The 24,242-nt window shown below is 37.8% G+C and overlaps 1 protein-coding gene across 1 annotated transcript in view; it reads left to right on the plus strand.

The window, feature by feature from the left end:
* Positions 1-22,994, plus strand: part of LOC122347919 (dynein axonemal heavy chain 2-like) — a 101,353-nt gene extending 78,359 nt beyond the window's left edge. Inside the window, 29 exon segments of the mRNA XM_043243172.1 lie at positions 549-688; positions 848-1,058; positions 1,638-1,754; positions 1,887-2,028; positions 2,318-2,487; positions 3,276-3,392; positions 3,511-3,675; positions 3,789-3,914; positions 5,355-5,503; positions 5,809-5,875; positions 6,931-7,081; positions 7,823-7,971; positions 8,047-8,180; positions 8,341-8,485; positions 8,692-8,891; positions 9,270-9,396; positions 9,526-9,712; positions 10,252-10,400; positions 10,646-10,829; positions 12,393-12,583; positions 12,695-12,886; positions 13,701-13,885; positions 15,191-15,425; positions 15,510-15,661; positions 15,740-15,854; positions 19,062-19,238; positions 20,421-20,495; positions 21,979-22,129; positions 22,254-22,994. Of these exon segments, the coding sequence (XP_043099107.1) occupies positions 549-688; positions 848-1,058; positions 1,638-1,754; positions 1,887-2,028; positions 2,318-2,487; positions 3,276-3,392; positions 3,511-3,675; positions 3,789-3,914; positions 5,355-5,503; positions 5,809-5,875; positions 6,931-7,081; positions 7,823-7,971; positions 8,047-8,180; positions 8,341-8,485; positions 8,692-8,891; positions 9,270-9,396; positions 9,526-9,712; positions 10,252-10,400; positions 10,646-10,829; positions 12,393-12,583; positions 12,695-12,886; positions 13,701-13,885; positions 15,191-15,425; positions 15,510-15,661; positions 15,740-15,854; positions 19,062-19,238; positions 20,421-20,495; positions 21,979-22,129; positions 22,254-22,408 (4,458 nt within the window). The 3' untranslated portion in view covers positions 22,409-22,994.
* The last annotated feature ends 1,248 nt before the right edge of the window (positions 22,995-24,242 follow it).

Here is a 24,242-nt window from a genome sequence, read left to right on the forward strand (position 1 = left end):
TTATACAATTTTTATTGTAAAACTTATTGTAACTTATTGCAATTACATTATAGTATAAAAACTATATTGTAAAACATTTTTTAAGAGGGACAAACTACTGAGTACACCTTTAAATTTGAGTCTTAGAATATTCCTTTCATACACTCTACAAGTCCAATAAAATCAGTGACACTCACCCCTAGGATTTAATTTGGAGTCTTTTTGAGATACTTCATCTCTTAGTAGCTGTTATTGAATCATCGTTTAATTGAATTTCAAGTGTCGAGATTCATCAGGAGTCTTTGACTCTCTCATCCTTCATCTCTGTGTGGATCTTTTGTTTCCTTTGAGAGAGATGTCATACAAACCGTGTTTCTTTTTGCTCACTGTTTTTGAACTGCAAATCAGTTTGACTTGAGGTTCTCCATTGAGACTCTCTGTTATTTAGAGCGAGTTCAAGCCTAGTTTTAAAATTAGTTTGGGTTTATCATACTTCTGTTGTGACCTTGTGCAAGGTTTGTTTAAAACAAAGGCTTCCACATCTTGTCATTTTTCTGGTGCCTTCACAGATCCAGACTAATGTTGCCAGTATCTTTGTGACCATGCACCAGTCTGTGGCCCAGTTCTCTCACAGGATGAAAGTAGAACTGAAGAGACACAATTACGTCACACCCACCAACTATCTGGAGCTGGTTTCTGGATACAAGAAGTAGGAATCAAACAGACTTTTATCTTTCCTGTTGTTTGTTTTTTTTTTAGCTGCCATGCAGATTTTAAATACGTGGTAGTTTCCCATGTTTACTTTTGCCTGTTAATGGTGACTTTAAACAAAACAGTATTTATTCTAAAACTCTTTCTTTTTTCTCAGGTTGTTGTCTGAGAAGCGAGGCGAGCTTGGAGAACAAGTGTCTAAGTTGAGGAATGGCTTGTTTAAGATTGACGACACACGCAGTAAGGTGGAGGCCATGTCTGTAGAGTTGGAAGAGGCCAAGAAGAAAGTGGCTGAGTTCCAGAAGCAGTGTGAGGAATATCTGGTTGTCATTGTGCAGCAGAAGAGAGAGGCAGATGAACAGCAGAAGGTTCGTATGTCGGTCTGTCTAATGTTGAGGCTCTTTATTAGGGCTAAAAGGTATGACCCAACTCTTATATTATGATATGAATAATTACAACTTTACACAGTAACATTATACATTCTGATATAGTACTTCTAGTGGAAAATCAACCTTGAAATGTTTTAAATATTGCACAATTATACATTAATAGGTATTTCATAGTAAAAGAGACTTTTTTTTCAAACTTGTTTTCAAACTGTTTAACTTTATAACATTAGAGTTAACCACAAAATACTTTTAATGTATTATACAGTAATATATAATAGAATGGATATGTTTATATGTATATAGTTCTTTCTATTTATTGCAAATCATAAATATGTGTGAATATACTGCATTATGAATGGTACTGGTTGTCACATTTTTGCCATCGGCTGATATATATCATACTGCTCAGCAATCCTCTTTTTTATTATTGCATACTGATGTGTTTGGTAAAATGATCTGTGTTTGTGTGCTGTTGTTTTTCTTTGTATGTGTTAGGTAGTGTGGAATATTTATAACCTTCTAAGATTGGTGTGTTTCTTAATGTGTGTCTTTGTGTAGGCGGTGGGTGCTCACAGTGAGAAAATAGAAGCAGAAGAAATCAAGTGCAAGGCCATGGCTGAGAATGCTCAGAGAGACCTAGATGAAGCACTTCCTGCTTTAGAGGAAGCCATGAAGGTCGTTCTGCATTCATGCGACTATTACTTTCAATACGACATCATACAGCCACAGCACCCACTGAATATGTGATACATAATGTTTTCATCAACACATGAAAAAACTGTGGTAATCTTGTTGGACTGTCTTCAGGCTCTGGAGTCACTGAATAAGAAAGATATGACGGAGATCAAGTCTTATGGCAGACCTCCAGCTCTTGTGGAAACCGTCATGCAGGCAGTTATGATCCTCAGAGGATGTGATCCAACTTGGGCGGAAGCCAAAAGACAACTGGGTACGAGAAAGAGAAAGTTCCAGATCTTTATTAAATCACTCCATCACACTGATGTCACACATGGATTCAGGCGCTGGCTCAGGCATGAAATCCATACCAGACTACTGTATAACCAAAATCACATGAGCCAAACAGAGAAAGGGGAGGGTTGGGTGATTCATTAGCATGCCAGGATATATTTAAAAAGGTCAGCACAATGCGGTAAAAAGCACATAACCACAGAACAGATTGCAGAAACAAAAATGAAATATGTGCATGCCTGAGGCTGAATTCAAGCCATTTGTTTTAGGAGAGGGCAACTTCATTAAGCAGTTGGTGAATTTTGATAAGGACAACATCTCTGACCGTGTGCTGAAGACCATTGGACAGTACTGCACTCAGCCCGACTTCCAGCCTGAGATCATCGGACGGGTCTCGCTCGCTGCAAAGTCCCTCTGCATGTGGGTCAGGGCCATGGAGGTACAGCAATCATGAACAATTACAAGGGTTACACACCAGAATAGTGTGTTGTCTATAAAAATGTGTACATATATACATAAAGTTACATAAATAGCAATATATACATATATATACATACAAATACACACACACACACACTATAAAAATGTGTATATATATATATATATATATATATATATATATATATATATATATATATATATATATATATATATAAGGCAAGTTCACACCAAAAACAAAAACTATATTGGTACCTATATTACCATCAGCAACAGTGGTTTATTCGAAGTGCTTTAAAATCACCAAGAAATGTAAAATAACAATTCTTATTGTATATCTCTCATTTTTTATGGAGCATTACCGTGTTTATTATTAATTATTTATCCATGCACATTAACTTCCCCACCCTCTCACAAACAATGTCTTGTCTCTGATAATGTGTACATTAGCACAATGACTGGCCAATAAATTCCTGTCACCTGTCATTTACATGAGATTGCACTAATTAATTCCGAATAGACAAAATCAAGTCCCACCATGTTTTTTTTTTTTTTTTTTTTTTCGAAAAGCTGTTTCTTTTAGATATAAGTCACAACAGAGAAGGAAAGATGATAAGACAGTCCCAAATTGTTATGTCTTTCAATATTTTTATTGTTGTTTAGCTGGTAAAACAATCGCTTTTACATAAATTCCTGACTGTATTTTTTGTAGATATTGTTAAAGTTGATGTAAAGGGGCCTTAACACTGAATGTTAATGTTTTCATACTTTTGTTTGTGTATATATCAGGTATATGGTCGTATCTACAGAGTGGTTGAGCCTAAGAGAGCCAGGTTGAATGGAGCAATGACTCAGCTGGCTGAGAAACAGGCCGCACTGGCTGAGGCCCAGGGCAAACTCAGAGAGGTCAGCATGTGTCAGTCTGTCCTACCCTGTATTTGTGTATGCGTGTGGGCGTGACTTTATGTTAATACTATTTGACTTGTATAGTGCTAAAAACATATTTGTCTATGTGTGTCTATAGGTAGGAGATAAACTGGATCAGCTAAAGCGGCAATATGATGAAAAGCTGGCTCAGAAAGAAGAGCTACGGAAGAAATCTGAGGACATGGAGCTCAAACTTGACCGGGCCGGCAAACTGGTGTCTGGACTGGCAGGAGAGAGAGTTCGCTGGGAGGAGACAGTGGCTGTACGCACAAACACACACATAGTCAACCTCCAGTCACCTTGATGCTTTGTATGTGGATGTGAAAATGCAGCCAGGGGTCTCTGATGTGATTGTGAGTGTATGTGATGGCTTAGGGTCTGGAGAAGAACATGTCCTGTCTGGTGGGAGACTGCCTGCTGGCTGCTGCCTTCCTGTCCTACATGGGCCCTTTCCTGTCCAACTACAGAGACGAGCTAGTCACAAATATCTGGATGAAACAGGTATCTGTCTACCTGTCTGTTGTTCTGTCTGTCATTTTATTTATTTATTTTTTTTGTATCTATCTATCTCTCTGTCTGTCTGTCTGTCTATCCGTCCACCCATCTGTCCATGATTGTCTTTCTGTCTATCAGCCTGTCTGTCAGTCTTTCTATCATTCTGCCAATCCATTGTTGTAGGTGTCAATCTTTTTGTTTTCCTGTTGTTCTTTGACTATTGTTAGTCAGATAGATAGATAGATAGATAGATAGATAGATAGATAGATAGATAGATAGATGATTAATGTTATATTATAGTAGACTTTATTAAAAATGAGTCTGTCAATGTTGCAAACTCTAGAAAATGACTCATTCTTCATGTGATTATTCACAGATAGATAGTTAGATAGATAGTTAATGTAGCATCAATTTAAAACAAAAAACCATGTCACCACTGATCTAGATCACTTGCTGTAACTTGATTTCTAGTTTTTCGTTGAAAACTGGTTCAGTATTGCATATAAGCATATGCCAGTATAAAATTTTCATGTTGCGATTAATTGCTAATGCTCACGATAGTCATGGTATACAGTATTGAAATTTTGTGGTTGAAAGTGTTGTCAAAATACAGTGTAACAGGTCTAACACCTTTAATACAAAAATATATAAACATTTAAACACAATTAAGCTATTCAGGAAAAAAAAATGATAAAGTTTATAAAATTTATAGATTAAAGTGCAAAATAATAGTAAAGACTAATAGGTTTTACTTTGCAGTAAGATATCATTAGTTAACCTTCATTATTTAATTAACATTATCAACAAGCAAAAGCTACATTTGCTACCAAAGTTATTAATTTTTCTTATGAATAATGCAATAATGTTATTAAGTAAAAATTTTAAATCAATATCCTATTGTGCCTAAGTGTTAAAGTATTTGGCGCTGTGAATAAACACTGCAAATACAAAAATCTGAATAAAAAGTTGCCAGCTGCTTCGTTTACGTGGTTTCCAGGGTAACGGATGTGTTTCGGCTGTTCAGCGCCCTCTGCTGTCAGAGAGTGAATAATAATGTGTGCTTTCGTTCAGTTAGTCTCTCACGTGTTCTGCCATGTGCTCTCATCCGTGCTTTTGCACCTGTCTTTGATGCAGTTTACAGCAGTGTTGTTCATTTATTAATTTAATGGGAAACACGTTCTTAACATACATTCAAAATTCTGAATAATTGTAGGCAAAAAAATATTTTCTGTATTTTGAAATGCCCAACCTAACAGTATCCTGCATGTTCATTATCGTGATATATCGCAGTACTGAATATCGGCACACGTCGAATTGCATGCTATTGCACACTTTACATGTTAGAATATTATGACATTATGCAGGTGACAGCTCTAACACTTCATTTCTTTTTCCTCTCGTTCAAATGTCCTTGCCCGAATCCACCACTACCCTTTTCATCTCTAGGTGAGAGAATTGGGGGTGCCGTGTTCTCCGGGGTTCAGCTTTGCAATGTTCCTGTCTAAACCCACGGCAGTGCGCGAATGGAATATCCAAGGCCTTCCGTCTGATGCCTTCTCCACTGAGAACGGAGTCATCGTCACCCGTGGCAACCGGTCAGGCCCAGAGAGCCAATCCCTTAACGCTAATTAGAATAATGATGATATCTCATGAATAATGAGCAGTAATGAATAGTGATTGGAGAATAATTAGCTAAAGATAATAGTAAGCTCAGTTTTCTTTGGTTGTTCATTTATAGCTAATGCAAATTTTCCCCCTCACACATACACGCACACTCTCAAACAGATTAATGGTATTTTGAGATTATGGATTATTAGAAAATAGCCTATTTATGTATGGATAATGTGGCATGCATTTATTGTGAGAGCTAATGTTTCCCTCTCCCTGTCCTTCGTTACAGATGGCCACTAATGGTGGACCCTCAAGGACAAGCGCTTAAGTGGATTAAGAACATGGAGTCCAAACGGGTGAATATTTCACACACACACACAAACACACATCTCACACATGAGTTCATAGAATCCTTGAACTGATCTCAGACTACATTATTTTGCTGTAGATATCTTGGTAACGAATACAGACATCAGAGCAGAGCAGAAACAATGGAAACTGAGACTGCCGTGATTATTAGACAGTGTTAGATCTACTTCTCCATGGAGAAAAACATAACCCACATTCAGTGCCAACATTACCTGCTCAGAGTCACGATGCCTCATCACATGACTCACCGTCTAACCCACAGACGAGCCATTTTCAGAGTCCTTAATTAGAATACAAGAACTCCAAACTCAATTCTCCTGTGAGTTGGAAACTGTGTCCCCTGTGAGGCCGCATCTCCTCACCTGCTCTCCTTCAGCAGAATACACCTTCCATTTATCACGTCCTCTGAACACAGATGCACATTAATACACTCGCTTTCTGTGTCTCTGTGCAGGGATGGGGTGGATTTTGTTTGCTGAACAATTGGTAGATCGACAGACAGATACAGAGATAGATAGATATAGAGATATATATATATAGATATAGATATAGATAGATAGATAGATAGATAGATAGATAGAAAGATGGATGGATGGGCGGATAGCCTGTCAGGTATGTTCAGAAGGAGACATAGGAGGATGCACACTTTCGATTCATCTCTCAGGATAATTTGCTGTTCAGCTTCAGCCTCTGTTCTTCTTTTCTCTCTGTCTGTGACCTTTTCCTCCTCTTCGCAGGTCTTTTCTCATCTGTAGTGGTGAGTGTCTGGAGCGGCGAGTGCCATTCACATGCTACAGTTAAACGCTGACATTTACGAACAATAACAAAATGACAGAGCCGAAGCCTCTTTTCTGCCTCCTCCAGCTCTTCTCCATCTCTTTCACATCCCATTTTCTTTCTCTGATGTCCATTTATCACTTTTAAATCATATTTATTCTCTCTGCTAACTTTACTTTTTTTCTTCTTAGTTGATGTCATTATCTCGTCCTCCGTGTGTCCTTCATGTTCTCTTCTAGTTTCATGTTGTCTCTCTCTATCTCAGGGGTTGAAGGTTATAGACCTGCAAATGCCAGATTTTTTGCGGATCTTGGAGAATGCTGTCCAGTTTGGTTCCCCAGTTCTTTTGCAGAATATTCAAGAGGAGCTAGATCCTTCACTAGCCCCCATTCTCAACAAGTCCCTCACAAGAGTTGGTCAGTCCCCTCTATACACATACATACAATTACATTACTTAACAATTAGGATGACAGAATATGCAGAATGGGTATATATGCATACGTCACCCTGGACCACAAAACCAGTCATAAGTGCACATTTTTCAAAATGTAAATTTGTACATCATCTGAAGGCTTTCCATTGATGTATAGTTTCTTAGGATAGAACAATATTTGGCTGAGATACAACTATTTGAAAATCTTGAATCTGAGAGTGCAAAAAAAGAAAACACGAAATATTGAGCAAATTGCCTTTAAAATTGCAATGTATATTACTGAACAAAAATTAAGTTTTGATGTATTTACAATAGGAAATTTACAAAATATCTTCATGAAACATGATCTTTACTTTATATTCTTCATTGTATTGTAGGCTATTGTTAGAAATACATTTGTGCTACTTAAGACTGGTCTAGGATCAGATATGTGTCTGGTAAAAAGCGGTTTTTGATGTTATAGCAGTGTAATGCTAATTAAAGGTTATTTTACTTACTATAACATTATCCTAAAACCATGCAAACAAACAAAGGTTAATGAACTAAAATAGCTAAATAAAAATCTGTATTTTGTTACTAATACTTAAACAAAGAAAAATTGCAAGTAAAGGGCAAGTAAAACTTGGCACTGTGATTAAAGATTTGACCTGGCAAGGATGTAGGTTTGAATTCCACATGGAATGGTCTATGGAAATATAGCATATCCCTTGTGTGTGCTCTGTAGGTGGGCGTTTCTTGTTAAAACTTGGAGATAAAGAAGTGGAATACAGTCCTGAATTCTGTTTCTACATGACAACCAAACTGTCCAATCCGCATTACACTCCTGAAATCTCTTCCAAAACCACCATCGTCAACTTTGCTGTTAAAGAACAGGTCAGTTGTTTTTTTTGGTGTATTAATGACCTCGTTCACATGACAGAGGCCTTAACATACCTCTGTGTGTGTCAGGGTCTTGAGGCTCAGCTGCTGGGGATCGTGGTTAGGAAGGAGCGTCCTGAGCTGGAGGAACAGAAGGACTCTCTGGTGATCAACATTGCCTCTGGCAAAAGGAAACTGCAGGAGCTGGAGGACGAGATCCTGCGGTGGGCGGCACACACGCTCGCACTTGTCACAGCTCTGCATTAGCACCTTCATACAAGTGCCACTAACACATCAGTAATTCTAATCAACAGTGTATTTATACTAGCAAGTCTCACATTTTGCACTCTTACGTTTTGTTTGTGTGTGTGTATGTGTGCACAGGTTGCTGAATGAGGCGTCTGGCTCCCTGCTGGATGACGTTCAGCTGGTGAACACCCTGCAGACCTCCAAAGTCACGGCCACGGAGGTCGCAGAACAACTGGAGATCAGCGAACTGACCGAGAGCCAAATCGATACCGCCAGAGAGGTGAGAGAGAGAGAGAGGGATGAGGGGGAGGTCAAGGAGAGAGAGATGGTGTGAGGGAGGGTGCTGAAAGGGTTGCCAGATTGGATTAAAGATTGCGCCTCTGAATAAGGCAGAGAGATAAAAAGACTGCTGAGATGAGGATGTTGATAGCAGGAGAGGCAGATAAAGCTATAGACACCACTCTGTGTGTGTTTGTGTGTGTTCAGGCCTACCGCCCCTGCGCCCAGAGGGCGTCCATCCTGTTCTTTGTACTGAATGATCTGGGCTATATAGATCCCATGTATCAGTTCTCTCTGGACGCCTACATCAACCTGTTCACCCTGAGTATAGAGAGCAGCCCCCGCAGCCACAAACTAGAGGAGAGGATAAACAACCTCAACAGATACCACACTTATGCTGTCTACAGGTCTGAAAAACAAACTCACACATGCATATATTTACGGAGGACATACTTTGTTACTATGCAGTTTTTGATTTTTATTAAAACTTAGACATACCTATAGCACATACTTTTTCTCATTTTAAAATGCCCTTTAGGAATAAGTTTCATTGCGTCTTAAAGCATGAACATTCACACTATTTTTATCATCATATGTCCTGTGCAAATGTAAATAAGGTTATTTACTCATGATACATTTTTCATAAATGATGCACACACTTACAGTCACACACATGACCATCATGTAGTGCTTGCTCATTGTCAACACTTTTTAAGATTTTTTTTTTTTTTATAAGATTAACCTGACTTTTTAGAGTGATGTCAGAGAGTTTGATCTGTTTGCAGATATACCTGTCGAGGACTGTTTGAGTGTCACAAGCTCCTTTTCAGTTTCCACATGTGCGCCAAGATCCTGGAGGCGTCCAGGAAGCTCAACATTGATGAATACAGCTTCTTTCTCCGGGGGGGACTGGTGAGATTTGCAGGGGGGAGTGTGTTTATGTGTGTGTGCTGGTTCTGAAAATGGATTTTTGGAAAAGATTGTTTTGAAAAGTCCTCATGTTGCATAAAGCAGTCTGTGTGGTGTGTGTATGTGTGTTAGGTTTTGGATAAGGAAAAACAGATGAATAACCCCTGCTCTAGCTGGCTGTCGGACTCTAACTGGGACAACATAACTGAACTGGATAAACTGACTAATTTCCATGGACTCATGGCCTCGTTTGAGCAGTACCCTCGAGACTGGCACCTCTGGTACACCAATCCAGAACCAGAGAAAGCACTGCTTCCTGGTAATGTGTGTGTGTGTGTGTGTGTGTGTGTGTGTGTGAGGGGAGGGCGGCAAGTTTTGCATACAGTGTGGAAACCTAATTTTAGTACATAAGGTTTTGTTTGGGTTACAAATCTTATAATCAGAATGATTCTGTCTCCTAAATGGTTCTTAATGAGAATCAGAGCCAGTGTGAGAGTTGTATGGATTTAAAATGGTGCTCTGTCCACACTGGTGGAAGAATGCATATACCATTAACCTGAAGTATCATTCAGCATTATTCAGCATCATTCAGTTCTGGTACTTAAAAAAGGTGCTGGTTCTTAAAATAGAATCGGTCTTGGTTCACAGATCCTAGTTGGGGAACAGAAAATATCATTAGAGCAAAATGAAAACAATACAAGTCAATGAAAAGTCCCCTTTTAAAGTTAGTGAAGTGAAACATATTATCACCTTGCTTCTTAATTTCCCTCTTCATTTCTCTTCCCTCTCTCCCTTCCTGACCTGAATGCCACAACCTACCTCTGTTTTTTGTTTTCCTCTCTTTCACTCTTTGCACAGGAGAATGGCAAAAAAAATGCAATGAGCTGCAGAGGATGCTTATTGTACGATCTCTCCGACAGGATCGTGTCTCTCTCTGTGTCACGACTTTCGTCATCAATAACCTGGGCTCTCAGTTCGTAGAGCCGCCCATTCTCGATATGAAGGCAGTGAGTGACACACACACACACACACACACACACACACACACACAAAGATGTCCGTTCACCTTAAAGTTTGGTATGAAAATGAATCAACAAGCATCATAGTGGCTCTTGTATGAGATGTCAAAAAATGTACATTTTTTTGTGTTACCCTGTTTATAAAATACAAACAGTCAAAATCATATGCAGTTATACCAAAAGTCATTTACTCTGTGTGTGTGTGTGTGTGTGTGTGTGTGTGTGTGTGTCAGGTTTTAGCGGACAGCACCACAAGGACTCCTCTGATCTTTGTGCTGTCCCCTGGTGTGGACCCAACGGCAGCACTGGTTCAGCTGGCAGAGATGTCAGGCATGGGTCAACGCTTCTTTGCCCTCTCGCTGGGTCAGGGCCAGGCACCCATCGCAACGCGGCTGATCAAAGAGGGAGTTGCAAATGGTGAGGTGATCTCTCTGCCTATGTTTTTGCCACTGTTTATCTACCTGTTTATAGCTTAATCTCATATCTCTTAATGTTTTGCCCTCAAAATTCTTAAATTAGATGAGTAGGTTGGAAGTTTGGGATTATTAAGATTAATCGATTGATTGAAAAACAAAAATAATTAATTTAAAGAATTTGGTTATTTGATCTTGTGAAAATGATCAAAAGTGAGAGTAAGTCATTTATAATGTTTTTGTTAATTTTTTTTTACTTTATTCGTTAAACAATTTAATAAAAAAAAAACTGAGCAACACAGCTGTTTTCAACATTAATAAGGAAGCACTAAATCAGCATATTAGAATGGTTTCAGAAGGATCATATTATACTGAATACTGGAGTAATCTAATTACTAAGTATTTAATCTTTTTGGCTAATTTGTAGTCCTATTGCGTATAAAAGACTTTTGACGACTTTGAAACAAAGCAACCTTTACTCTCTACTTGGCTACATTTTTGACTCTAAGCATATGTACTCTTCACTACGTTTCTGATGAGTAATACTGTTACACATTACATTTTGCATGGCACACAACTTTTTCTGCAACAGTTTATTTCTGCTACAAAAGAAGTGATATCGCCATCTAGGTTACTGGAGGTCTTGTGTGTCTTAGTCACCCAAAACTTGTCAACAAGGCTGCTTTCCATGAATGCAAATGTATTAGCAGCTAGTTTCTGAATCACAGGTGTTTCATTATATAAAATGGGTACATAGGAGAGACCTTTTTAAGGATATTGGTTTGCTTATGCACTTCTGAGTGCTTGAGCTTAAATGAGACTTGAGTGTTTGTAGACGTTTAAGAGGATGTTGTGTTGACCTTGATTTATTGCAGTTATGGTACTTAGTTTCATTTTGGTTTTAGAAAATTAACGTGATTGCTCTACTTATAAATCAGCTTTCTTGTTTTTCACTGACTAGTGCATCTCTGAGTGTACATTCAGTGTGATTAAATTACTCATCAATTTTTACTGTATTTTTGACCAACCACAAACTTTCCAATGGTAGTATATTGTATATATTCAACTTTTTGCACCAAAAACAGTTTTATTTTACTTTTACAAGAGTATTTTCCACATTTTCTGTGACCTTACATTACATTGCAACTTGTAGATGTTATTAGTTCTCGCATTCACTGGGATCTCATGTCCTTGGCATTGCTACTGCCATGCTCTGCTGGTTAAGATTAGGAATGTTGCTACGATAGCTTTAGTAGCTTTAGCAGATTTAGCTGTAGCCTCTGTAGTCTCTAGTCTCTAAATGACAACAATGCCCATAATAAATGCTCAATACTGAATAGATACTGTGTGGTGCTCGTGGCTGTGATGTCACAACGCACTAGGGGTGATCCATATTTAGGGACTATCATCAGAATGAGTGATTGAAGATACTTAATTTTGTCTTTAGCCAATAAGCAATTATCTAGCAACTTCATAGCAACATGCAAAAGCAATCTCATTAAAATAAAGAAATAATACAGGCAAATCTAATGTACTAAATCTACTAAACTCTCTTTCTCTTTGGCAGGTCATTGGGTGTTCTTGGCTAATTGTCACCTGTCTCTCTCTTGGATGTGTGAGCTGGATAAGCTAGTAGATGAGTTACAAGTCCAAGAATGTCATCCAGATTTCCGACTGTGGCTAAGCTCCTCCCCTCACCCAGAATTCCCAATTGCCATCCTGCAGACAGGCATCAAAATCACTACTGAGCCTCCTAGGGTACACATATACACACTTTGCACAGTATAGTGAGATGTTTAAAATGGCGTGTGCTGTAATTAAAGTGGTTTTGGTGTGTGTGTGTGTGTGTGTGTCTGTGTGTCTCTGTAGGGGGTGAAGTGGAATATGAAGCGTCTCTATCAGCGGGTGTCTGAGTCTCAGTTCTCGCGCTGTTCGCGGCCGCTGCTGTACCGTAAGATGCTCTTCACTCTCTGCTTCTTCCACAGTGTCATCCTGGAGAGGAGAAAGTTCCTACAGCTTGGCTGGAATATTATCTACAGCTTCAACGACTCTGACTTTGAGGTAGAGAAAAGAGACAAGCCTGTGAATTTTCACATTTATTTTATGCATTTGTTAGTGCATTTATTTTATAGCTTCCACACAAACTCCACAGAGGTCACTTATATCTTCCATTTAAAATAGCAAAATACAATAGTTGTAAAAAAGCATAAAACCCTGCAAGCAAAAGAACAAAAATCTTCAAAAAAAAAAAAAAAAAGCCATAAAAAACAAAACTGCAAAAAGTACAAATGCTCAGTGAAAAGATAAAACTTTTTTTAATATCATAGTTGTATCACATTTCAAGATCAGTGTCAGTGAAAGATCTTTTGCCATACTACTATAAATATATAATAATTTAATGTGATAAAATAATAATAAATATATACATATTTAATGTATGTACATACATTTTATGTATAGGGAATTAAAAGTACATATTAAAAATATAAACAATAATCCTAAAATCACAAAATTTCACATTTTTTAAATAAAAATAATTGTACAATTATTTTTATAATTTAATAATAAATAAAAATGCTGCTAAATTATTAGGACTTTGGCAGCTTGTCATCTTATCTTCACACATACCCTCAGTGAAACTGTGTGTTCACCTTTGCATCCTTGTAATGCTGTAGCCTAAATTTCACATACTATTTTAAGCTCAAGATAAGCTGCATATTTAATAGTTATTGCCTATGGCTATGAAATTGTTATTGAACAAACATGTTTTAAAAATATACCATAAATAAATCTGTGAACTCATATGCGTCTCTGACAACTGTATGGGTTTGTGAATACTCTCTGTTTGGTAATTATTTCTCTCTTTGATTTTCAGGTGAGTGAGAATCTTCTGAGTCTTTATTTGGATGAGTATGAGGAAATCCCCTGGGACGCTCTCAAGTTTCTCATTGCTGGGATCAACTATGGAGGACATGTGACTGACGACTGGGACCGACGTTTACTTACCACCTACATCAACCAATATTTCTGTCCTGCTGTTATTGATACACCATTCTTTAAGTGAGTTCACATACACATAAAACATTTTATGAAGTTAAACGGGGGCATCCGTGGTTTAAAAAAAAAAGATTAAATCAAACCCTAACCTTACATCTTAAAGAGAACTTAATTTATTAATATCCCTAAAGTAAAGTTTTGGCAGATTTGCCTCACTTCTGAAGACAAATGTGTCCCCAAACTACTGCCTAGTAACAGAACCAACCACACACCACACGCACAGAATCTCTAATGTACTCTCTGTTCGGTCCAAACACTGTACAGAGCCTTCGGCGCTTGTATGATTGTCACTCTCAGTTCCAGTTTTTTAACACTGTGAAGAGATAGAGCGTCCCCATATGGCGAGAGCCTTTCCTTGTTGCAAAAGAGCAAGAAAATCTCACACACTCTCATGGACAGATCTTCTCATTACTCGCTCACACACAAACTTTGCATTGAATATATGTCAAGCCATCACACACACACACCCTTTGATCCCTGACACCCCTCTTTACCCTGCTGTGAGGATTCCCGTGTGTCCTCTTTAGCCGGTAAATCTGCCGCCACATTTCTGATCTAACAAAGATCAACAGCTCCCCCATGGGGTTGAAAGATGAATCTCACAGTGTCTGGAGTTAAATGTGTTCCATTTCCTCTGAGTCCCATGGTCTTTCAGGACCCAGCAATACTGCATACATGGATGGAACATCTGTTCCTATAGCAACCACATCCTATAATTACCCTCAATCAGTGCCTCCATGGTGACTTGAGTGCACAGCAGAGGCAGCTCTAAAGTTTTAGGCAGTAATAGAAATGAAATAGCATGGATTACTGGACTTGGAAGGTGAAATAGAAATTGGCAGTAATTACAGTATATGTGAAGTTTTAGTGATAAACAGTTGAGCTACTATCAGTTATTTGATATGACCTGTAGATGAAAACTAAAGAAAGTGTTATTTTTGGAATGTGTATGAAATTGCCCTACAGCTTTACATTTTTATGAGCCAGTACGAGAATTGTTCATGCCAAGCCTGGCGCAGAAGTGTAGCAATCACAAAGTTTTGCTGAATTTTATTTTGGCACATTAAGTATTCACAAAATAAATAGCAAAGTAATATATTACTGTGCATATTTGCAAACTTTAAAAACATTTTCTATATATATATATATATATATAAAATATGTAATTTTGTTGTAATCATTATTAGTTTTTTAATAAGTCTATTTACCTTTTTATTTTAGTTTGAGTAATTTTAGGGATACAACTTAAACTTATTTTATTTTACTTTTAATTTAATCAATTAATAAGCTGTTTGTGTGCATGTATAGGGTCTCCTCGTTGGTCCATTACTATGTTCCTCGTGATGGGCCACAGTCCTCATATTTGGACTTCATCAGTCAGTTGCCAGCACTCGAGCACCCAGAACTATTTGGACAACACCCCAATGCAGACATCGCCAGCCAGATCACGGAGGCCCGAACCCTCTTCCACACACTGCTGTCTCTGCAGCCACAAGTCACCAGCACCGATGCCACCAACACTGGAGCCAGCAGGGAAGATAAGGTGTGTATAAAAATATATTGAGTTTACTGATGGCATTTTTAATATATGATTCTTACAACTGAATGTGCAACTCTGTGTGTGTAGGTGTTGGAACTTTCTGCTGATGTTCTGCAAAAGATTCCTGCTGAGATTGACTATGAGGGTACTAGAAAGTTGCTGAAGGATGACCTTTCACCTCTAAATGTAGTACTGCTGCAGGAGATCCAAAGATACAACTCATTGCTGCACACCATCAGGTCTGTGTGTGAGAGCGTATCAGTCATACGTGATTATGAATATTAACACGCTAACCGTACTCTTATTTGTGTGTGTAGATTGTCTCTATTAGAGCTAGAGAAGGGCATTAAAGGTCTGGTTGTGATGTCCAGCAGTCTAGAGGAGATATTTCACTATATCCATGATGCTCGCGTGCCTCCTCTTTGGGAAAAGGTAAGAGAGGACACCTGTACACTAAGATTTAAGTCTCTAATGCTCAGCAAAGCTGCATTTATCTGATTAAAAATACAATTTAAAATAAGGGCTTAAGTGAGTATTTGTTACTAATTTGTAACTAAAAACTGTGGTACTTTCTTTTAAGATTGATTGAAGAATAGAATGTTAATTTAATGCATTACTGATTAATACAAGTATTAATTGCTTACCTAGCCCAAAAAAACTTTTGAATTGGAAGTACATACTGTAAATCTGGGATTGCCTTCTCTGCACAGAATACATTCAGTGCTCATAACAATTTAAAACAAGTTATCTTAGAGGGTAACATATGCTCCCCCTGAAAGGCTATCTAGGTAAGCATCTCACTAGGTTTTGGAGGAGTGCTTATAACTCTGTGAATCACACACACCAGGTCATGTTGTAGTTGTAATACAGCCCTGCGTGAGTGTGTGAAAGTGGGCTGCGAGGTCAGAGGTGTGTGTTCAGCAGAGAGCAACAGGAGTGTGTGAGTGAATGGTTGAGAGGATTGCCCTGTGAAGGATGAGGTGAACAGAGCAACATTTAGAGGATTAAACACACACTCATCTTGGCTTTAGTGTTTGTTATAGACTGAGAGCTGCCTGAATAATGTCAAGAACGTACAGCCTCAGTCCACAAGATGTACTACTAATGCCCTTGTGTGTGTGCTTAGGTTGGGACAGGAATGGGGGTGGGGGGCTTAGGGGGGTGTCTTGGTTTATTTCTATAGCTAACTGGACTCGAATAAACTGAATAAACAAAACCATGTTTACTTGAAGATCTCTGGTAAGCGTATGGCCTATATACTAATCCAAATGCCAATCCATCCATCCCTTTATTCTGTCTCATTTTCCATCTTTCTGCGCCTCTTTTACAAAATAAGTGGAGAGCATCCATTAAGACTTCCTCTCCAGCTGGGACTGTCCTTCTGCCGTCTGCGGTGCCTCATTACTGTCTTTCTCTTTTTCTCCTCCTTTCTCTCTCCATCCATCAGCCTATCTTTAACACTGAATGCACAGTTCCTCTGTCTCTGTCCAGTGTTATAGTTTGGCAGCGGCTCGTTGTATCTTTGCTGAGATGTATGACTTTCATTTGCCGCTGACTTTCTCTGCTGTACTTCACTCATCATTTCTCTTTTTTTCTCCCATCTTCCTTTCTTTCATGGTCTTTATAACTGCTGGTTCGTGAGTGGTGAAGGTGTCTGGCCTCATACGTTATATTGACACTGTTGACATAACCCGTTGTGACCTCAAAGGCTATTAAAAGATAACACTCACACCATTTATTGAATCTGGTGTTCTTTTTTCAGTGACCTGGGATCACTGGTTTCCAATCTGTGGAAGGCCATTTACGAGTAAAAATAAATTAATTACAATTTTGACTTATGGTGGACATAATGGTGACTTTATATCGGAATAATGATTTCAGAACTGAGAATTTATGTGGCATAATGTGTCACAGTTAGCCCCAGGCTTCCATAACTGTGATGCACCAAAGAAAATAGATGGTGGAGAGTTACTTTAATGATGTTCATGTCAGCTTATTGATTAAAAAGTGGCATTACAAGTATTATTAACAGAACTAAATTAGAGTTTTAAAAACACTTTTTTGTTTTGCTAATTTTCATAATTAATTAATTTTCCTTAGTAAAAACTAATTAGGAGAGCATAACCGTTATTACTTTGACGCACATAGGTCCATAGGTGCCAGAAAATGTAATTCTTGTACTATTTACATTCTATTAGTATTTATTACAATTTTTAATAATTTTTTGTCTTTGTATTTTCTCTGGATATTTTTATTCCCTTTAAATATTTTCATTTAGCCTTAATTTGTGTATTCTAGTTAACTTTCAGTTAACTTTTCAGTTTTTTTTTTAATTAACAATAGGAACACATGTGCCAATCTTGTGCATGTTCAAAAGGTTAAAAGTTGAATCACCTGTGTGGAAAGCACAAGGTTATGTTAATAAAAGCAAATTAATTTATGTGCAATTCATTAATGTATGTGCCCTTAACGCTTGCTGATCTCTGCAGGCCAGTTAATTGGTTTTGTCATTTCTAATAGCATGCTATGTGACTGTTTTATTCTCCCTATTTTTTTCATTGTCAATCATTGTTCAGTGGGGCTGAAATGTTGCTGTTTGACCAGATTTGTCTTCAAACTGGCTAGATCTGGTTAAATCTACAGTGGACATCATACACTTGTTCCCATGATTGTTATTAATTTGTTGGAGCAAGGGTTTGGTTGATTATTTAGGGCACCCCATTTTCATGCACAGCTTCAATTAGGTGCGTGGGTGGTGGGAAAGTTTGGGAACTACTGCTCTGGAGTGCTAGATCAGATTAAAACATCAGCAGATACTCCATCAAAACCTTTTATCCTCATTTATATCACTCCATGATGTCCCAGTTTCAAAGGGTAAAAGCGACAGCATTTATTCTGCCTAGAAATATCTCAAAACGTTCTCATTTTCATGCCAGCAAGAACCTAAATGCATAAAGGTTTTTTATGGCGCAGCGTGAAATGAAACTAATCATGAGTATTTTCCTAGTGCTGTGTGGCAGTTGCAGCGTTTGAAATGCTAATTCCTTTGGCACAAGCCACACTCACGTTTGATTTTTCTTTCTTTTTTTTAATCAAATCCAAATATCTTTGTTCTTTGAACACCAAAATAACAGTGAAGGGTGAATAATTTCCAGAGTCCCAAGAATTCCAGAAAACATTGCACCATACTGTTCTGCACCGTCAGATTTATGTTACTTTAATTGCTCAATTCGAACTGGTTATGTAAGAATTGTTTAAAACTCTTTCGAGTCCAGACGTAATATTATACTCTGCGGCTCAATCACTCGAGATATTCTTCATGACAGACAGTAATGCATCTCATCCAAACCCACAGAAACTCTTCCTTTGTATCCTCTCAATGGCCTTGAGCGGCAGTTCTCATAAACCAGCTGAACTCTGAGTTACACAATACTCAATGAAAGGCCTTACTGTAAGCGGAGATAGATGTCACTAAGCTATTTTGTATCGTTTGAAGTTGATGTTATGCCCTTGACCAGATTTCATTCATCTCGTGTCAAGTTCCTGCTGAGAGCAAGTACTGTTGCAGAACAGTAAGATCATTTTAATTACACCACTAAAAAAGACACGCATCAGTAATGAGACGCTCTCCATCCTTAGGCATACCCGTCTCTGAAGCCCTTGGCGTCTTGGACGAGGGACCTGTGCCAGCGCGTGGAGCAGTTTGCTCGCTGGGCGGAAACCGCTCACCCTCCTGTCCTCTTCTGGCTGTCTGGATTTACCTTCCCTACGGGCTTCCTCACCGCTGTACTGCAGAGCTCTGCACGCCAGAACAATGTGAGACTCGCACACACATAAAGTCAGCAACACATCATGAGATTCATATATATTCACACATACTTATCAGAGTCTTAGCTCACTCTCGGGACATCAAACACATGTGGTGAAGACATGTGGCGTCGTCTTATACTTAACACACACACTACAGCGCTCAGTCAAAGATACGCCACTGTTCAAAAGTTTGTGTCAGTAAGATTAGGGGTTTTTTAATACTTCTATTCAGCAAAGACAATCAACTGATCAAAAGTCTGTAAGTAAAGACTTTTACACTGTTACAAAAGTTAAAAAACCTGAAAGAAATGTGTCAAGATGGTGTCAGTATCTTACTGACCAACTTTTGAATGGTAGTATAAGCATTGTTAACTACCTAAAGTAAGTAGTTTACTCTCCGTAAAAGAAAAAAATGAGAAAATATAAAGATAAAGCATCAATTACACACCTAATGTCAGTCCTTTTGGTGAACCAGTTTCTAAAACATCTTCCTGGGTATTTAAAGACAGAGAAAGAGGTATGAAATTTCTCTGTGTGTTCATTTTATTCCGAACAAAATCAATTCAATGCACATCACTTCATAATTACAATTTCTAAACTCACAAGTGGAAACTTCCAAAGTGCAGCATTATATATTTTCATGTGGGCTTTAATCACAGCGAATCCATGGGCTATAATTCATTTGAGTAACATGCACCGTAACACGTTTTTACCACATTACATTTACTGACACTTTGCGTTCACATTCACGTACACACACATTCTGCAGGGGATGCAGCACAATACTGCTCCATTACCTTTCTAATGCCCCAGTGATGATGTTTATTCTTGAGTCCTTTGGGGATCTGCAAACAGGAGATCTCATACACTCCCCCAAAAATCATACTCAGCTGCACAATAGCTTCAGGAGCTCAGCCGCAAAATAAACATCTGATGATCAAGAAACACCTGCAACGCTTCGGGGCAGCCAATTCTGCAGCAAATGGACTGAAAAACAAATGTCCTGATGTGTAATGTCCCCACACACCGACAGGTGGCTAGTAAGAACTGGGGATACACTTAAAGTGGCCATATTTTGGAAGTACTGTAACTGCTTTTGTGTGTGTGTGTGTGTGTGTGTGTGTGTGAGAGAGAGAGGTTTTCTTCTGTTGGCAGTGATTTGATATCAGTGTTGTGTTTGCTGTGCAGGTGTCTGTAGACACTCTATCCTGGGAGTTCATTGTCAGCACTATGGATGACAAGAATCTGCATTCCCCTCCCAAGGTGAGCAACTGCTGCCATCAGCTGTCCATTAGGAGCTGATGCACCTGACATTTGCATCTCTCTCATTGTGTCTCTCATTGTGTTCTCTCTTTCTCTCTCTCTTTTTCTATATTTCTGTCTCACTGCTAATGTGGCATGCCTCCAAAGTGGAAAAACAGCCCATGACAGGGCGCTATGTTAGCATTTTTTAATTGCTTACTAGTTTTTGGTTGCATAGTAAAATATTTTATTGACTGTTGTCGGTAGTTGATAAACATTGCAATATATTCTATTCAAAGGTTTGGGGTCAGTAAGATTTGTATGCTCCCCAAGACAATATAACATAACAATATTGTGAACTATTATTAAAATTATTCATATTTTTCATTGTAAAATATTACTACAGTTTCAAATTATTTATGTATTTATTTATTCATATGCAACTTATTTGTGTCATGGCAAAGCTACATTTTCTAAATCAATTACTTTAGTCTTCGGTATCATATCACAACAGCATTTAATTTATTGTTTTTATATATTTCATAATTATAGAATTATTTATTAATTTATATATATATATATATATATATATATATATATATATATATATATATATTAATAAATAATAAATAATATATATATATATATAGGTTTATAAGGTATATATATATATATATATATATATATATATATATATATATATATGTAATAGCATTATAAATGTCTTATACTGTCACTTTTGTTTAATTACGCATTCTTGTTGAATAAAATTAATAATTTAGCTAAATACACACTTTTAAATGGTAGTGTACTGTATATCAAACTATAGTTAAATGAATAACTATTTAATGTAATAATGTAATGTTATATAGCATTCCATAATGCTTTTATTTAAAGTTACATAAAGTTATTTAAAGTGTCAATAATATATTTGTGAGGTGCACAGACTGTGTCACGTTTCATGTCTCTATGTTGGTAATTGAGATAATTGAGATAAGACTAATTATCAGGTGTACAAATGAATCCTTCTACTATGAAGGCAATGATTATCAATTTTCATTTATTTACTTTTTCATGTCAAAACGTAGAGGATACATTTTTTTGTGAGCAGAAACATTTGAAAAGAGTATGATCAAATCTGAAAGAGCACAGGGGTGTAGAGACACCTTTTACTATTATAACATAGCAAGGTGCAGTGGAACAGGCAAAACATCCATATATGTGTGAACCAACTGACAATTGAAAATATTTTTTACATAAATTGTAAGAACAATTTTTTTGGGGAACATTTTTCTGAGATGGAAACACCAATTACTGTGTGTAACTTAATTTCCATGCATATCTATTATTCATCACTGGTCCTCACACCAGTGCAGCCAAATGGTACTTAACATTTCCAAACATTTATTTGCCATTCAAATTCTTGCACTGGAGGCCGCTGCGTGCCCTCTCTCGATGTCTTTGTTTTGCACTCGACATGTTGTTTTACCCCTCTCTCCTCCAGGATGGAGTGTTCATCCAGGGGCTGTATCTGGAGGGGGCAGGCTGGGATAAGAAAGCTTCCTGTCTGGTAGAGGCAGAGCCCATGCAGCTCGTCTGCCCCATGCCCTCCATCCACTTCAAACCTGTGGAGAGCCGCAAGAGGGTTGCCAAGAGTGAGTACAGTCTCACATTCCTGTATTACAGAGCCGTCTCACTTGAATTTAGCTGTCAACTTTACATCAGTACATTCAGTAATGGTTAATGTTCTGGTGTGTGTGTGTGTGTGTGTGTGTGCAGACATGTACTCCTGTCCCTGCTACTATTACCCTGTGCGGTCCGGCGGTAGCGGTCGGCCGTCATTCGTGGTGGCCGTTGATCTGAAATCTGGAGCTGTGTCTTATGATCACTGGATCAAGAGAGGAACCGCTCTGCTCATGAGCCTTGATAACTAAACACACTCACACCTTCAGCGACTCTTGATTAACACTCCATGTCTAAATTTATGCAATGCACAATAGAAGACAAGCACTCATTTACGCAGTGAGTAAATTTAATTTATGAAGAGAATTTATTGTGCTAAATCACAAGAGATGAAATGAAAACTCCAGCAATTTGTTATCTTTCACGGAATTCATTTCAGTTGGTTTAATAAAGCAGCTCAGCATTTTGTCATTCAGTGGTGTTTCAGAATTTTCAGAAATAAAAAAAATAACAATCAGTAATTTTACTTGATGGGACAGTCATCATGAAATTCAGTATATGCCTGCAGGGTGTCAGCAAGATTGATTTGAGAATCTGTCACAAGGTGGCACTACAATTGACTTTTTTTAATAGATCTTAGAAATGAACTGCGTTGGAATATTTTTTTTTCTGAATTTCTGAATATGCCATTTTATTCATTTTTAATTAACATTTTTAGCAACAACATTCTAGCATTTGAGCTTTTAGTGTAACTGTTTTTGTCATTTGACTCAAAAATTTTGATTCAGGTTTTATAGAGGTCATACAGATTTGATATAAAAATATTTGCACTACTGACTTTTTTGTGTGTGCGCGTGTGTGTATCTCTTCTAAACACCAAACTTGCATTTATTTGATCAAAAGCTATTATTTGTGAAACACTGTTGCAATTTAAGGTAGATATTATCCATTTTAATACATTTAATATATATATTTATTTATTTCCCTATGTTTTTTTATTTCAGCAGCTGTTACACACAACCCTTCAGAAATCATTCTATATGCTCATTTGCTACTCAAAAAAAAAAAAAAAAAAAATTAATATTATCAATGCTGAAAACTGTGCTGCTTAAAAGTTTTGTGGAAACCATGATACTTTTTTAGGATTCATTGATGAATAGAGTTAAAAAAATTTATTTCTGTACAAGCATTAACATTTTACTACATTATAGTAACAAGTCAAATTTAAGTTAATTTGTTTAATATAGAAGGATGCTCTTGAAAGAATGAGGTGAAGTCACGATCTAATCCTATTTCCCAGTAGGACTGTACTTACAGACCTGTTGCTTTGACAGCAATTCTTTGATGAACTGAACAATCAAGGATTGTGTCAAATCAGCATGTCCAAGATAAAAAAAACAGGACCTATAGGACCAAATGCCTAGTAACAGAGGGTGCTGCTATTTCAGAAAATTCTCTAAATTGTGCAACTATGATCCAATTAGTTGATATTTACCCCCAAATCATCTGCATCCATAAGAATTATTCCTTGGTGGTCATGTAGTCCACGTTTCCAGTCAGCTTGGACTTCATGATTGACGTGTGCGGCTATATTTGTTCTTTAGAGCCAGAGGCAATCTTCTCGGGACACTCATAAGGTTGAGGGAAAATTCTTGGAAGAAGAGAACAAGAGAGCAGAGAAACTGGAACAGAAGAATAGTTCTAAGGGAAGGGGAGAGAGAAAGCGAGAGCGAGGGTGGCCTCCGTGTAAGGCTGCATTCACTCTGCCATCCTCTTCTGAAAGAGCCAGACTTGCTCAGACTGTAAGGAGCTCTTTATTCAGCCACAGGTCTGTGTGTCTCTGTACCTCTAACTGGTTGTTGGGGTGCTCATAGCAACATGTCTAATTCACATTCAAATTGGCCTCCAAGGCGCCATTGTAATCGTTTAGAGCACTTCAGATTTCTTTCTTAAAAAAATGGAAGTTAAAAAGAAGAAGGGAGAGAAAGACATCTTTTGAGTCGCAAAATGGAGGATGAAGTCCCCAGGGTTTATTCATCACCCCCATGTTCCCACCTCAGACCCATTGAGGCGGTGAGAGGGGTC

Source organism: Puntigrus tetrazona, chromosome 7, assembly GCF_018831695.1.
Source record: "Puntigrus tetrazona isolate hp1 chromosome 7, ASM1883169v1, whole genome shotgun sequence".
Taxonomy (NCBI): domain Eukaryota; kingdom Metazoa; phylum Chordata; class Actinopteri; order Cypriniformes; family Cyprinidae; genus Puntigrus; species Puntigrus tetrazona.